The 13,835-nt window shown below is 34.1% G+C and overlaps 2 protein-coding genes across 7 annotated transcripts in view; one reads left to right on the top strand and one right to left on the bottom strand.

Moving 5' to 3' along the window:
• LOC148304804 (uncharacterized) overlaps positions 1–13,835 on the bottom strand; it is a 35,530-nt gene that overhangs the window by 16,652 nt on the left and 5,043 nt on the right. For all 6 annotated transcript variants that reach the window (XM_088267671.1, XM_088267670.1, XM_088267672.1 and 3 more), the window contains 2 exons: positions 2,093–2,230; positions 1,213–1,409 (listed from right to left, as the gene is read on the bottom strand). In XM_088267671.1, the coding sequence (XP_088123797.1) occupies positions 1,213–1,409; positions 2,093–2,223 (328 nt within the window). In that variant the 5' untranslated portion in view covers positions 2,224–2,230. The remainder of the gene's footprint in view (positions 1–1,212; positions 1,410–2,092; positions 2,231–13,835) is intronic.
• On the top strand, positions 4,429–7,575 carry Ak3 (Adenylate kinase 3). The gene has a single exon (XM_088267696.1). It carries the CDS (start codon positions 4,945–4,947, stop codon positions 5,587–5,589), a length of 645 nt encoding a protein of 214 aa, XP_088123822.1. The 5' UTR covers positions 4,429–4,944; the 3' UTR covers positions 5,590–7,575.

Genomic DNA, 13,835 nt, shown 5'->3' with positions numbered 1-13,835 from the left:
TTAGGTATTTATGAGTATTTATGCCGCAAAATAAAAAAATTAAGTAAGAATTAAGAACTATAGTATTCAATTTAAAATATTTTTGATCTCTAAAAATAACTACAGAAAACATCTTTCATTAATGGCATTCTATGTTTTTTGTCATGAATTAGGAGTTTTTAAGAAAATCGCAATTTAGTTTTTTTTAATATGAAGTAAAAATTATAAATTATAAGTAAAGTAAATTGTCAGTTGAAGTTTATAAGTAACCATAAAATTATAATTCTAAAATGCTGGTTTTCTTAACATTTTTTTTATTCTAGAACCCACTTTCTCACCTCTTGCAAAATTTCTCATCGAATGAGGGGGGAAGAAAGATGCCAGATTGTCACAAATAAAGATATATTGCCCACTTCTTAGGGCTCTTCTGCACTACAGGAATTTTACCGTCCGGCAGTCCGGTTAGCATGATAAAATGGATGATTGGGTTGAATTGGCTTGTGCTTTTAGCCGTCTTTCTTCGGATCGGTGCGCTTGATTGGTGCATGATCACGGTGCGCAAAATTTCGTTAAACTGTCGTAGTCAGTTTTATTTTTAAAAACCGGACTACCGGACGGTAAAGTTCCGTGTAGTGCACAAACGCTCTTACTATCCCCTAAAAAACTTTTCGGTCCACTGAAAAGGGTTACAGCCGCCGTTAGATCCTGTACTATACATTTATAAATAGGTACTGGATAATAAATTAATAAGTAAATAAAATCTTGTTGCGACTTGAGAGAGTGCAATATAGAAATGCATATTTAGTGAGAGTGAGTTCGATTCCCAGGGGGGGTCACATAAATATAAGTGATTTTTTCACTCTAATATTTATTCAATATTATCCTGGACTGCTACCTGAAGCGGAGGGCTGATCACCTTTCCTTCGTATGTAACGATCAAGATAACACTGCGTTTATATAATACAGTGCCCTATGCACCATTGGGGTGCGGGTAAGGGTTTGAATTTTTTGAATATATTATTTAAAACAAAAAAATAATAACATTGGCCGTGGCCAAACCTAAAAATTAAAATTTATGCAAACAATGTATCTGATAATTGTCATAAAATAGTTCCATTAAATATTTGATTCAAAGGCTATCTTAGATTTGGTAAATGTAAGGTTAACCCACACCCCACCTAACCTAACCTAACCTAACCTAACTTAATCTAACTCAACCTAGTATTGACTAACCTTGCTGTTGTAAACTAAATACATATCCATTTACGGGTTTCCAGTGCTTAAGTTGCAGCGCTCTATGAATAATGCTTGGTAATGTGTGGTCCATGAAATGTGTACGTTCTTCATCTGTGAAATCATTATCCAGGAATTCAGCTAGTCCTCGCATCAAGTCAGGGTCCTTCTCATCTTCGTCTGGGTCTAGGCTTATACTGAAACAAGGCAATTCAACATTTAACATATATGCATATATATAACATGAATTCTCGATTCTCAAAGAGCCGAACATTTAGGAGAGACCTGTATCCGTCTTAGCAGTGTATCGGTACACGCTTGTTTACAGTCTCTCACTCTCATATTTATTTAATATCACCCTGGACTGGTACCAAAAGCACAAGACCGATCACCCTTCATGCAATTCACGATCAATATATCACTGCGTCGATAAGTTTCATTGCTCTATGCGCCATTGGGTGCGATGCAGTGCCCAATGGTGCGTACGGCATCATAGTGACAATGTTATCTTGATTGTTAATTGAATGAAGGCAAGGTGATCAGCGCTTCGCTTCTTGTACCAGTCCTGGGTGATATTAAAAAAATATGAATGTAAAAATTATCCATGTTTATTTTGACCCCCCTGGGAATCAAACCTGGGACCTTCATCACAGTAGCCAAACGCGCTGACCACTACACTTCGGAGGTGGACAAAAGTTTTACATTTTCTTTTTTTAATGTTTGATATCTCAATCACTTAGCATTTCGTTAAACCCATCTATTAAAGTTTAACTTATTCTTGTGAACTCATGATTTATACTTGAATATATTTTGTGAAGGGAATATATAGTTAAGCACTTTTTCTTAATACTTGATTATCTGCATTACAAAAGCAACTTACTTGCACATCTCATGTATTTTCAGCATCCCTTCGACCAGTTTTTGTGTGGATGAGGCTAGTAGAAGGTGCTTTAAATGCCGCTGAAGAGAAGTCCACCAGGGGAGCTCGCAGGGTAACATTACTAGTGCCATCTTTCATCTGAAAAAAATATATGTGCATTAATTGTACAAGCTAAATCCTGGGAAGAGATTGCCGGTAAACCTAATAGTATAACAGTATTCAAAGAGTGGCTAGATTGGAACCTCCTTTCTCTTAATTGTGAAAAAACTTATACCATTTTACAATTCTAACTTGTCAGCCCCTGTATCTAACCTTAACATTGGGTTTCATATTAAATATTGTAACCTTGACTTTTGGTCCGCCTCCGTAGTGTAATGGTCAGCACGCTCGGCTACCGTTCTGGAGGTCCCGGGTTCGATTCCCAAGGAGGGTAAAATAAATATAAGTGATTTTTTCACTGTAATATTTATTCAATATTACCATGGACTGGTACCTGAAGCGGAGGGCTGATCACCTTTCCTTCATGTGTAATCGATCAAGATAACACTGCGTTTATATGACACAGTGCCCTATGCACCATTGGGGTACGGATAAGGGTTTTATTTATATATAAATAACCTTGACATATCGCTCACTCCTTTCAAGAATGTCATAAATAAAAAATCGACAATTTTCACTTGTTCATGTTTTAGGTATGCCCGGTAAATGTACTATATCCCAGCAAAAGAGGCATATTTTTAACTTAATATTTACCCGCTGCAGGGCAGAAAGTGTTGTTTTTGCATTTTGAAGAAAAGGTATTGTTTAATTATTTTTTGAAATATGCTAAATATCTTTCAAATGGAGAAAGAACCTTCAGGTTTTACCTAAAAAGATCTGTTGCACAGTAAAAAGTTCAATAAGAGGCTTGATATTTATTTTTAATACATTGTATTATATTTTTAAACTTCAAAAACGTTCTCCTGAAAAATCAAGTTTTTTGATTTATGACGTTCTTGAAAGGAGTGAGTGATATGTTATAACTGTGTTAAAATGAAAACTGAAAAGTCAATAAAATATTTGGGAGTAACGTTAAACTGTCAACCAAAATGGACGAATCATATAGAAAAAATTGAAAACAAATTTAGATATCTGACCCATGTTCAATTCATTTCATGAACGTTGAAAACATGGGCGCATGAAAACATATTTTAGACAGTGTTGGCAATAGATTACTCGTAGCTCTAAAAGTTTTGCTTCCTGAAATAATTGGTTGGATGGAAAAGTTAAAAAAAAGTTTTTGTACTGTTTCTAAAGGCTTTATGACTATTGAAGTCTCCCCCCCATCCAATTATTCCAAAAGAAAGAGAAGACTGTACAAGAGCATGATAAACCACTTTGTTAGTGTTTGGATGGACATAACTATGAGGGTTGTCTGAAAAGTTTCCGACCTAATAATGATACAAGTCTTTTTTTTATTTTTTTTTATTTTTCTACATAATCTCCTTTTACATTTATACACTTCTCCCAGAGATGCTCCCATCTCTTCAACCCGACCGAATAGTAGTTGGCGACTTTCCCATCAAAGTAGTCATTTACGAAGGTGATGGCCTCTTCATTCGATGAAAATCTATGTCCTCTGAATGTAACTTTTAGCTGTGCGGCCATACTCCTTCGAGGAAAGTTTGGAATGGCCGTACATGTGTGGCCATACTCCTGGACAGCTTTGTTTGCGTAGGCATGTTGGCTATCAAAAACAAATATTTGATGACTTTTTGATCGATATTTGATTTTTTCCATTTAAAAAACACGCTGATGGCAACTCACTCAAATGACTGTCAAACAACCCAGACTACCGAATAAAGACTTCTTTTTTTTTAAATTACTTAACGTCCAAGTGACTCTGAAATCTAGCTACGGCTTATGCAACACCGCTTATCATGACCCTACTCAGGCTTCAACTTTTTAAGTTTTATGGCCTATGCCTACTCGTGAAAGAATTTTCTCTTTATGTTTAAAGTTACTATAATTTCATGTAATTCATGAGTGAAAATTTCTACCGAAGACTAATTTATATTTTGTGTACAATAACTGTGCGCCCAAAACTCTCAACGCATGCGCAAACCATTCCTCAATTTTTATTGAAAACTACTGCCATCTTCATGTAGAGGTCGGAAACATTTCAGACAGCCCTCTAGTGAAATTACTAGGACCCGTATTTTTCGTTGTTTTGATCTATTTAAAAAAAAAACTTTTTCTGTTTTAAAATAAGTACCAAAACGTTCAAAATGTTTTTAAGTTAATAGTCATTGAATTGAGAGCCATTTTAAAATCATTTTTCTCCGTTCTCAAGAAACAAAATCAAAAAGCATAAAAGTTGATTTAGAGTAAAAAAAATGCTAGTAGAATTTAAAAAGTGTGAAGCATTTTTGATCCTTTTTATAAAGTGTTTTTACTGTTCGATATATTGATCTTAGGCAACTCGCCAACGTGCCTCCTGGCGCCAACAATTTTCAAATTTCGAGCTTTTGACGTCTGTCAAATTTCGTCTGTCCTAAAGTAGTTCAGAGCTTCGAGCTAGAAAATACTATTATATAACTTGTTATAACTGAAAAGGTCTTTGTAATCATTTTTCATGTATAGTTAAATGGGTGTGTAACTTGGTTTGCGTATCAGTCCGATGGAAAACACGCGGCGTTCGGCTGTGTAGCGATATTCTTTTTACATATCGCACGCGTCATGTCTGGGTGCAAAGTGCAAGTTCCGCGATAAGTCATGGTCGTATCTAATTCAAGTATCGATTGTCGTGAATGAAATATCGCCAGTAAGTCATTCCACTCTCTGTTCGGACGTCGTCTATCCCGGCCTTCGATATGTCTTCCGGGAAAATAATCAAATCCCTGATACTCGGCGCACCCGCGTCCGGGAAGGGCACCATCTCATCTCGGATCGTGAAAAAATATAAATTGCATCATATATCTAGTGGGGACAAGTTGCGGTGGAATATTGAGAACAAAACGCCGCTCGGATTGGAGGTTAAACAGTATTTGGATTCCGGAGCTCTTGTGCCCGATGAATTGATAGTTAAATTCATGATGATGGAGATCGGGAAAGTGAAGACATCTTGGCTGTTGGATGGTTTCCCGCGCACGGCTCCTCAAGCGGACAAGTTATGGCAGGCACAACCCGTGGACTTTGCGTTGAACCTCAATGTCCCATTTGAAGTTATCATCGAACGTGTCAAAGGACGCTGGGTGCATTTAGCTTCCGGGAGAGTGTACAATACGGATTTCAACGCCCCCAAAGTGCCGGGTAAAGATGACGTGACCGGAGAGGACCTCACTCAGAGACCGGACGACAAACCGGAGGCCGTACAGAAGAGATTGAATATTTACAAAGAGATGATTGCGCCTGTGATAGATTTTTACAAATCCAAGGGGATTTTGCAGGAGTTTACTGGCAAAACCTCCGATGAAATATGGCCTAAAGTTGTGAAATTTTTAGATACAAAAATTTAAAAATGTGATCTGAAATGTGCTTTATTTTGTAATAGTGACATTTTAGTCCAAATTTTAAATGTAGCATATCCATACCTAACTTTGTGCAAACTAAATGTATCCATGTTTCACATAAGGAAAAAAAAATTGAAATATTTAAGTAGAAGCTAGAGTGCTGATTTTTCGAGAGTTATTGCACAATGCGTCTACCTGAAAATTTGTACCTCATTGGAACATTTAGATGATGAATGCTGCAATAGTAAGTACTGGTAGCTAGAAATGTGAATAATCCAGTGCCGGCCTCTGTCCATAACTTTATTTTGACTGTCTGATGCCCTATCTATCTTGGCATCCAGACTTGGCTTGGTACTGGAATAATACCAGGCTTGGCACTGGAATAATCAATGACACAATATCCCAGTTTTTGTTGTTGTTGTAATTTTAAGAAAAGGAAGGTATGGATGTACTTAATTAAATAGAATATATCAATTAGAATGTAGTAAAGGCTAGTGGTTTTATACAATTGTATACGACATAGAACGCACACAGTATTAATAATAACAATAGCTAGAAAGAAAAAAATGTGAAGAGGCCTCTTGATGATCAATATTATTGGACAACGGTATTGCAAACATCATATCTCCTCTCCAATTCAGAAATCACATAAATCGCATACAACAGAAATTTTTCAAGTGTTCAATTTTTAAATGGTGTAATTTTGTAATATATATTGCAATAACTCTCAATGTACTCCGCTTGCGTCTAATACAATTTTACAAAATTTAAAAACCATCTAATAATGTTGATCATCTAGTGTCCCTTGACAGTCTATTGCACAAATTTAACTTTATTCATAATAAATAGCATGTGACACGATTTAATTGTGTTGCTGTGATATTCAGGGCTGATAATTTTAATTTCTTGCTCAATTTAACAACCGGTACGCCTTCTATTATTTTTAACAACCGGAACATAAGTATTCTAATGTTTTAACAAACGATATTGATTAACAATTGAATATCAGCCCTGGTGATATGTGTTCTTGCCACAAATATACATTAATTATTTTTATATATTACTTTGAGATGAAAATGGCATTGATGCTGAATTGACCAATGAAGACTTGAGAAAAAATGATTTTCTTCCAATTAAAATATTGAGATAAGGCATAAAGACTATGTACATTTTTTTTGGTGTTTTTTATTTTACTTTTTTTTTAATCAATAGCGGTTCTTTTAATACCAAAACATTCAGTTTTACTATTATTTTTACAATCAGGAAATTTCTAATTTGAATATAATTTTTTTACATTTTTTTGTGTACTGTTTAAAAGCATAATTCATAATTTATACAATATTCAGTCATGTCCACCTTTTAAAATAATATTCTTCATCTTTTGTTTCTGTAAAATGGTTTATAGGATTTCATTTTATATTACTTCATAAAATACATTAATTTAAAAAAAAACAAATACAATATTTTTTTATCTCTCTTGTGGTAGATTAAAGAAATGATCACATTTCACAAGAAAAACAGTATCTTTTTACTTTTACCAGAATTTTCAATCATTTATATCTGCGATTATTCATATTTTTTATTTATCCTTTCTTTTGTTTATCTGTTTGATTGAAATTTCTGTTTTCTGTAGTTTATAATAATTAGCGTAGCACATTAACAAATAAATAAATTAGATTAAAAAATTGTTATTAGATTCCTTTTTTATGTGCACTTTATTGATATTTAAATTATTTCTTACCGCAAGTATTAAATTGATTTTCTAAACATAGAACAACTATTTAATAGGTACATTTTACTGATGAAATCTTGTCTGGACTATTTTGAGAACAGACGCATCGTGTCTACCATCTTCTTTGTTAATATAGTTCCTTATGTGTTTATTTACATTCTCCAACTAATGTATACATGAATAGTAAGTATTTTATGTTACTGTTTTATTTGTTTCATGATAACTCATAACTCACTAATAAATATTGACTTAAAACACAATCTTTCCATCTTTTATTGAATTGAGTATCTCAAACAGAGAATATTAACAAAAGAAGGTTAACTAAACCATTTTACAAAGCTATTTTTTTTTTACTTTTGGCATGGACTACAAAACACTTCAGAAGGTTTCAGTATGACTAAATTGAACCTGGTAATATATACAATAATATCATTTTAAGATTATCGTGATAAAAGTTATAAAGTTTAAAATATATCTACATTAACACACAAAAGACAGGAAAGGTATTTCTACCTGTTTGGTCGATTGATGCTTAAGGATGGGAAGGGTGTTTTTACTTCTGCGCCGCCTCATTTCAAAGGCAGAAAAGAAGGAATTATACTATTATGCTTTTATATGAATATTATATACCAATCTCTTTGTTAAAGTCTTAACTATATGTACATAATTATTAAATTCCGTCCGAAGGCATAAAAAATACTCCTCCTTAGTGTGTTAATTTAAGCCTTTACAACAGAAATATACTGATAATCTTTTGGTGATTTCAGCATCTTTCTGCGATTGTTTTTATAAGATTTGTTGAAAAATTAACGAAATTCAAATTGCTTATAATCCAAAGCAATTAATCAAAAATCATCTGGACTAAAGAGTACTTTTACTACGTAATCAGCTCAAAAATACCATTCTTGAAATGAGTGACATCTACCTAAATGAGAGCCTTATATGCTTGTACCTTTATTACTACTATTAAATATTTGGAATGAGAATAAATAAAATCATAATTTTATATATTTTTTATATTAAATAATATAGTTTATTGATAATGTTCTGCTGTATTTAGATTGTTGAGTACATTATTATGAAGAAAATTCTTATAGGACATCATTACTGACGATTACATAATACTGTATGATGTTCATATTGTGTACTCTATGACAGAGATAAAAATAACTCGTATAAGCATATAATTACGGTTAATAAAAATAACTACGGTTATTTGTGTTTAATATTATCAATAGCAAATTATCATCACATGAATCTAATAACACTAATATTTATAATAATTTGTAATTTTTCAGTACAACTTAATGCAAATATGTGTCACATGATGCAAATAACTTCATGCAGAAGATATGAAAGTAGGTTTACTCTGCTTAAATATTTTACACTTCATACATTATTATCAGCGACATTGTTTATGGTCATAAAAATAATAAATAGTGTAGTGTAAAACTAAAAAAAGATTTATATATTTGGCTAGGACAGTGGTCGGCAAACTTATTAGCCAAAGAGCGAAATATGCACATTACAACGGTTTAAATTTTTCTTGAGAGCCAAATCTGTTTGCAATTCTAGTACACCTTAACTATAATTTTAGACCTTTATTCAATTACCAGTACACCCAATAACACTTGATTTCACATATAATAAGGATTTTTTTCATTAATAAAAATCTTTAGATAGTAAGGTATCCATAAGAACACTACTCATTGCGAATAATGTCCTTGCATCTCCTTTGAAAGTTTAATCAAGTCAGGTGTGTATGTCGTTATTTTTAGCACGTTTCCAGGTCAATAAGACGATTTCTCAGTTTGCTTTTGATGAAGTTCATGGAGATTGTTCGCATGAACACGTAGGGCCAAAGAGCCTTCCTGCGGATATTTGTGCCGGAGCCGTACTTAAAAGGTCAAAGAGCCGCATCCGTCACACTTTGCCGACCACTGGGCGAGGCCATGTTACTTTCAAAGTTCCTTTTTTTACGAGGCATCAGGTTCCCGCCACCTAGTAGGTTGTCAACTGCTTATAATTATCAAAATCGCACCTGACTTTTGGACTACAACACAAAAATAAAATGAAAAAGAAGTATATGTTTATATTTAAGATATATTAAAAGCACTGTTAACTTTGTGGTATGGTAATATAACACTCTCCTTATTATTCATCGTTCACTTTGTGCAATACCACTTTAAAAGTGGTATTACACAAAGTGAATGATGAATGATAAGGAGAGTGTTAGAAGTATTTATATTTATCATAATAGTAAAGAGGACTGCTCTTTTTAAGTTGTACTGGGAGAATAATTTCTCAACATACATATTTAAGGTTCCCATATATACATACATATTTAAGGTTCTTATATTGTCTAGAATTCAAAATAAACCAAAAATACTGTTGGTTTGCCGGGATGGATTGAATAAACATTCCGGATAACTAATTTCCTGGTCCAAAAAAAAGTACACAAGACATGACAATAACAAGTAATGCTGTAATTTTTTTAAATGTTTGTGTTTGTTTTATGGAAAAAAGTAAACTCCATAGTGTAGTGGTTAGTGCTTTTGATTGTCATGCTAGAGGTTCTGGGTTCGATTCATAGGATTTTTTACTCTTATATTGATTTACAGTATCACCCTGGACTGGTACCTGAAGGGCAGGACTAGCCCTAATGTAATTAAAGATAAATATAACACTGACTCGGTAATTCAGTGCCCTATGAACCGTTTTGTGTGGATTAGAATAGAAGATAATTTCGGAATCTACTATGTCAGCAATTTTCGAAATAAAAAAAAACATCCCAGACAATCTGCTTACCCGTCGATCCGACCAATTAAAGTGATGAATTTAATATATATATTTTTTTTAATTAAACCCTTATCCGCACCCCAATGGTGCATAGGGCACTGCTTCATATAAACGCAGTGTTAAATTGATCGTTTTTACACATGAAGGAAAGGTGATCAGCCCTCCGCTTCAGGTACCAATCCGGGGTAATATTGAATAAATATTACAGTGAAAAAATCACTAATATTTATTTGACCCCCCCTGGGAATGGAACCCGGGACCTCCAGAACGGTAGCCGAGCGTGCTGACCATTACACTACGGAGGCGCACTTTTAATAATGAAAATAAAATATAAATATGAAAAATTCAATTTTTTCTTAAATTAATCAAACGCAATAGTGTGAGAATTCTGTTAAAAAATTGCCTATATCAAGGCGCTAGATGCTTAATTATCCTCACGAGTGTAATAGCTTCTGTCAACGTAAAATGCGTAATCGAACTTTGGTACATGAAAACACGGAAAGCTATTGGCCAATAGTTTCTTTCCGTCTTTGATCATACATTGTTTTACACCCATGTGGTACGTAAGGCACCACACCAGATCGGCGCGGTTCCGCGAGGCGTCAACTTAATTGAAGGTAAGTTAATCCTGCGCTTCAAATTCTTGGATGAATAGAACAAAAATGTTAGTGAAGGACCTTAACATGTGGGAAATGAAATGTAGGAAAAGGATAATAGTAGAAATATCCAAAGATTGCCGTTTTAGTACTAGTCAGGTAACTTGAACACTGGTTATAATACATTCAATAATTTGATGCCGTAAATAGTTTGTCATTTAAAATCAGCTGTAACAGAAGACAACAGTCACTTTCCTGTTTATTATTAGCAGAGAGGCGGAGCTAACTCAAACATATCGCTCATTCCTTTCAAGAACGTCATAAATCAAAAAACTTGATTTTTCAGGAGAACGTTTTTAAAGTTTAAAAATGTAATACAATGTATGTATTAAAAATAAATATCAAGCCGCTTATTGAACTTTTTACTGTGCACCAAATCTTTTTAGGTAAAACGTGAAGATTTTTTCTCCATTTGAAAAATATTAAGTATATTTAACAAAAAAAAAATTAAACAATACTTTTTTTTTTAAAATACAAAAACTGCACTTTCAGCCCTGTAGCGGGTAAATTTAAGTTAAAATATGTCGCTTTTGTTAGGATATTATAGTACATTTTCTGGGCATTCCGAAAACATGCACAACTGAAAATTGACGATTTTTGATAAATGACGTTGTTGAAAGGAGTAAGCGATGTGTGCTAAATCAACGGAAACGTTTGGGAGTAGAAACTTAAGTGATTTTTAAAATATATATGTGGCTTTTATACATACTGGTATTTAAAAAAAAAATACAATTTTTGTAACCCTAGGGTATCGACCCCTCTGCCAAAAATGATTGCGATTGCGATCCATTTCATTACGTTGAATCGATCTAAAAATTCTCAAAATTATGTGTTGTTTCTTTGAAATATTGTTGAGGCCGTAATATAATGAAAATATCGTTAGAGCCCGATCACCAAAATTGAATTCAACCCGGGAACGTCAAAATTCATGGCTGCCAATGTAAATATATGTATAAAATTTGTTGTCATGAATAAATACGATGAATAAATAAAACATCGTTTGATGTGAAAAAGTTTTTTTGTGTTGCATTACGTCAAATAAATAAATTTAAAATAAAAGTATTTTACTTAGTCAAGTACCTGGCTAATAAACTATGGCGAAAAATGAGTATTAAAAAAATAGCAAAAAATGTTTAATTTCATATATGTTTGAACCTGGTTTTATGTTTAATTTTCGGGAGTAAAAATGCTTTAAAAACCTTTCATTCGAGAATTATTTTATAAATCCCAAAATTAATTACTGTCTGCCTCCGTAAGTGTAGCGATTAACACATTGGTGAGAAAAAGAATAAGAGTGATAATGTTAAAACCATGTGAAAACATACTGGAAGTCGAAATTTCAATTCCATTACTTTTATGTTGCCAAAAAAAATGTAACTGTTGTCATTAATCCCGATTTCAACATTTTGTCGCAAAAACATAATTAAAAATCTAACAAATCAACTTCTACAATGGCGACTCGCGTGAAAACTTGGATCAATTTAGCGTACATAAGTTCCGATTTATGGGGTGATATATTTGCGTTATAAACTGCCTGTCACAGGAGGGAATAATAAGTACCTACCCAACTTTTGCAAAGCGCTGGATTCTGCGTCTGCCAAAATGAGAAAGGAATGCGGCAAACTTATTCCATAAAAGGTCATACACCTCTATTCGGTTGTTACCCTCCAAGTCCCGAGAGGCAAATTTTAAACTAGAGTGAAATCTGTTTATTCGGGTTGCCATGTCCTCTGAGATCCCGACGGGACGTTTTGACATCGACGTCCATTCAAACAGTCGCAGGATTCAAACATTTTGTTTTTATTGTTTCAAAAATATTCGATTTACAACACTTTTTTAAGTATCCCAATAAAGTAAAAAAATTACAAAATCATCCTCAATATATAACTTTAATGTTAGTCACTTTTATTCGCACCACATCTGAAGCAGCTTTGAATTTAGAATTTAAAAGAAGACAGCAACAGGAGGACCATGAAAACATTTATACGGCGTTTGTCCACTACACGGGATTTCACCGTCCGGCAGTCCGGTTTTGAAAAATGAAAACGACTAAGACAGCTTAGCATGACCGAATTTACGCGCAACGTGTTCATGCACCGATCGAGAGCTCTGATCAGAAGAAAGATGGACAAAAGCACAAGCCAATCCAAGTCCATCATCGTTTTATCAGGCTAACTGACGTGCCGGACGGTAAAATTACACGGAATTAAGGGTAGTGGACAAGCGCCTTAACCCTTCCTATGATACAGCTCGGCGTTTGGGGAACAGTACATAATATTATGGATAATCAATTTAAAACTTATTGATTTATATTCAGATTGATATATATTTCATCAACAATCATTCGCATCAAGTTTATGAAAGAAATAATTGTTTGTAAAATAACCTTTCAAGGTCAAAGGCTAATAAAAGAGGTTGTTGGGAGAGAAGGCGAGAAGATGGACGTTGAAAAAGCAAAACGAAAACGGGCAAAAGTATTTTTTGACTCGAGTGGTACATAGGGCACCGTATCGGATCGACGCGGTGTCGACTTGATCGCCAATTGAACGAAGGCAAATTGTCAGTCATGCCCTTTAAATTCCCAGATAAAGCGGTGGAATATGTTTGTCGAAATGCGATCTCTCACACAATGTGCGGCAAAACGATGTAAGAAAGATGTTCGAACGGCGATATAAGGTAGGAATGCAAAGGTGAGATAAGCATTATCGATAAAATTAGAAACGTCTGCTGAGGTTGGGGCATGTGGAAGGAATGAGTGAAGAACGAACAGTTAAATGAGGCGAATGTTGTTGGAAATAAAATAGAGGAAGACCGAGAAAAACTTGACAAGTATTTCAAATACTTGAAAGTGGTCAGGTCAGGAGTCGGATATAATCTGCGGGCGGATATGTATGATGTGGGGATGCATAAATGTGGAAGAGGCGAAGATAGTTAGAAGCGTATTATCTCTGCCTACCCCGCGGGGAAGTGGCGCAATGATGAGTAATGATGATTTTTTTTGTCAGTTTTTCAAGGTCAAGAGTCAGGTATAATCGGCGGGCGGGTGTGTTCGAGGGGATGTATGA

The sequence above is a fragment of the Brachycentrus maculatus genome, unplaced genomic scaffold (genome assembly GCF_059751285.1).
Source record: "Brachycentrus maculatus isolate JH-2025_06_01 unplaced genomic scaffold, ASM5975128v1 h1tg000303l, whole genome shotgun sequence".
Taxonomy (NCBI): Eukaryota; Metazoa; Arthropoda; class Insecta; order Trichoptera; family Brachycentridae; genus Brachycentrus; species Brachycentrus maculatus.
Note: the sequence above shows the minus strand (reverse complement) of the source record. Positions and strands in the feature narration are given on the sequence as shown.

Bases quoted from the DNA above. Each gene is read 5' to 3' on its own strand.
- Ak3 (XM_088267696.1), top strand. From the start codon at position 4,945: ATGTCTTCCGGGAAAATAATCAAATCCCTGATACTCGGCGCACCCGCG.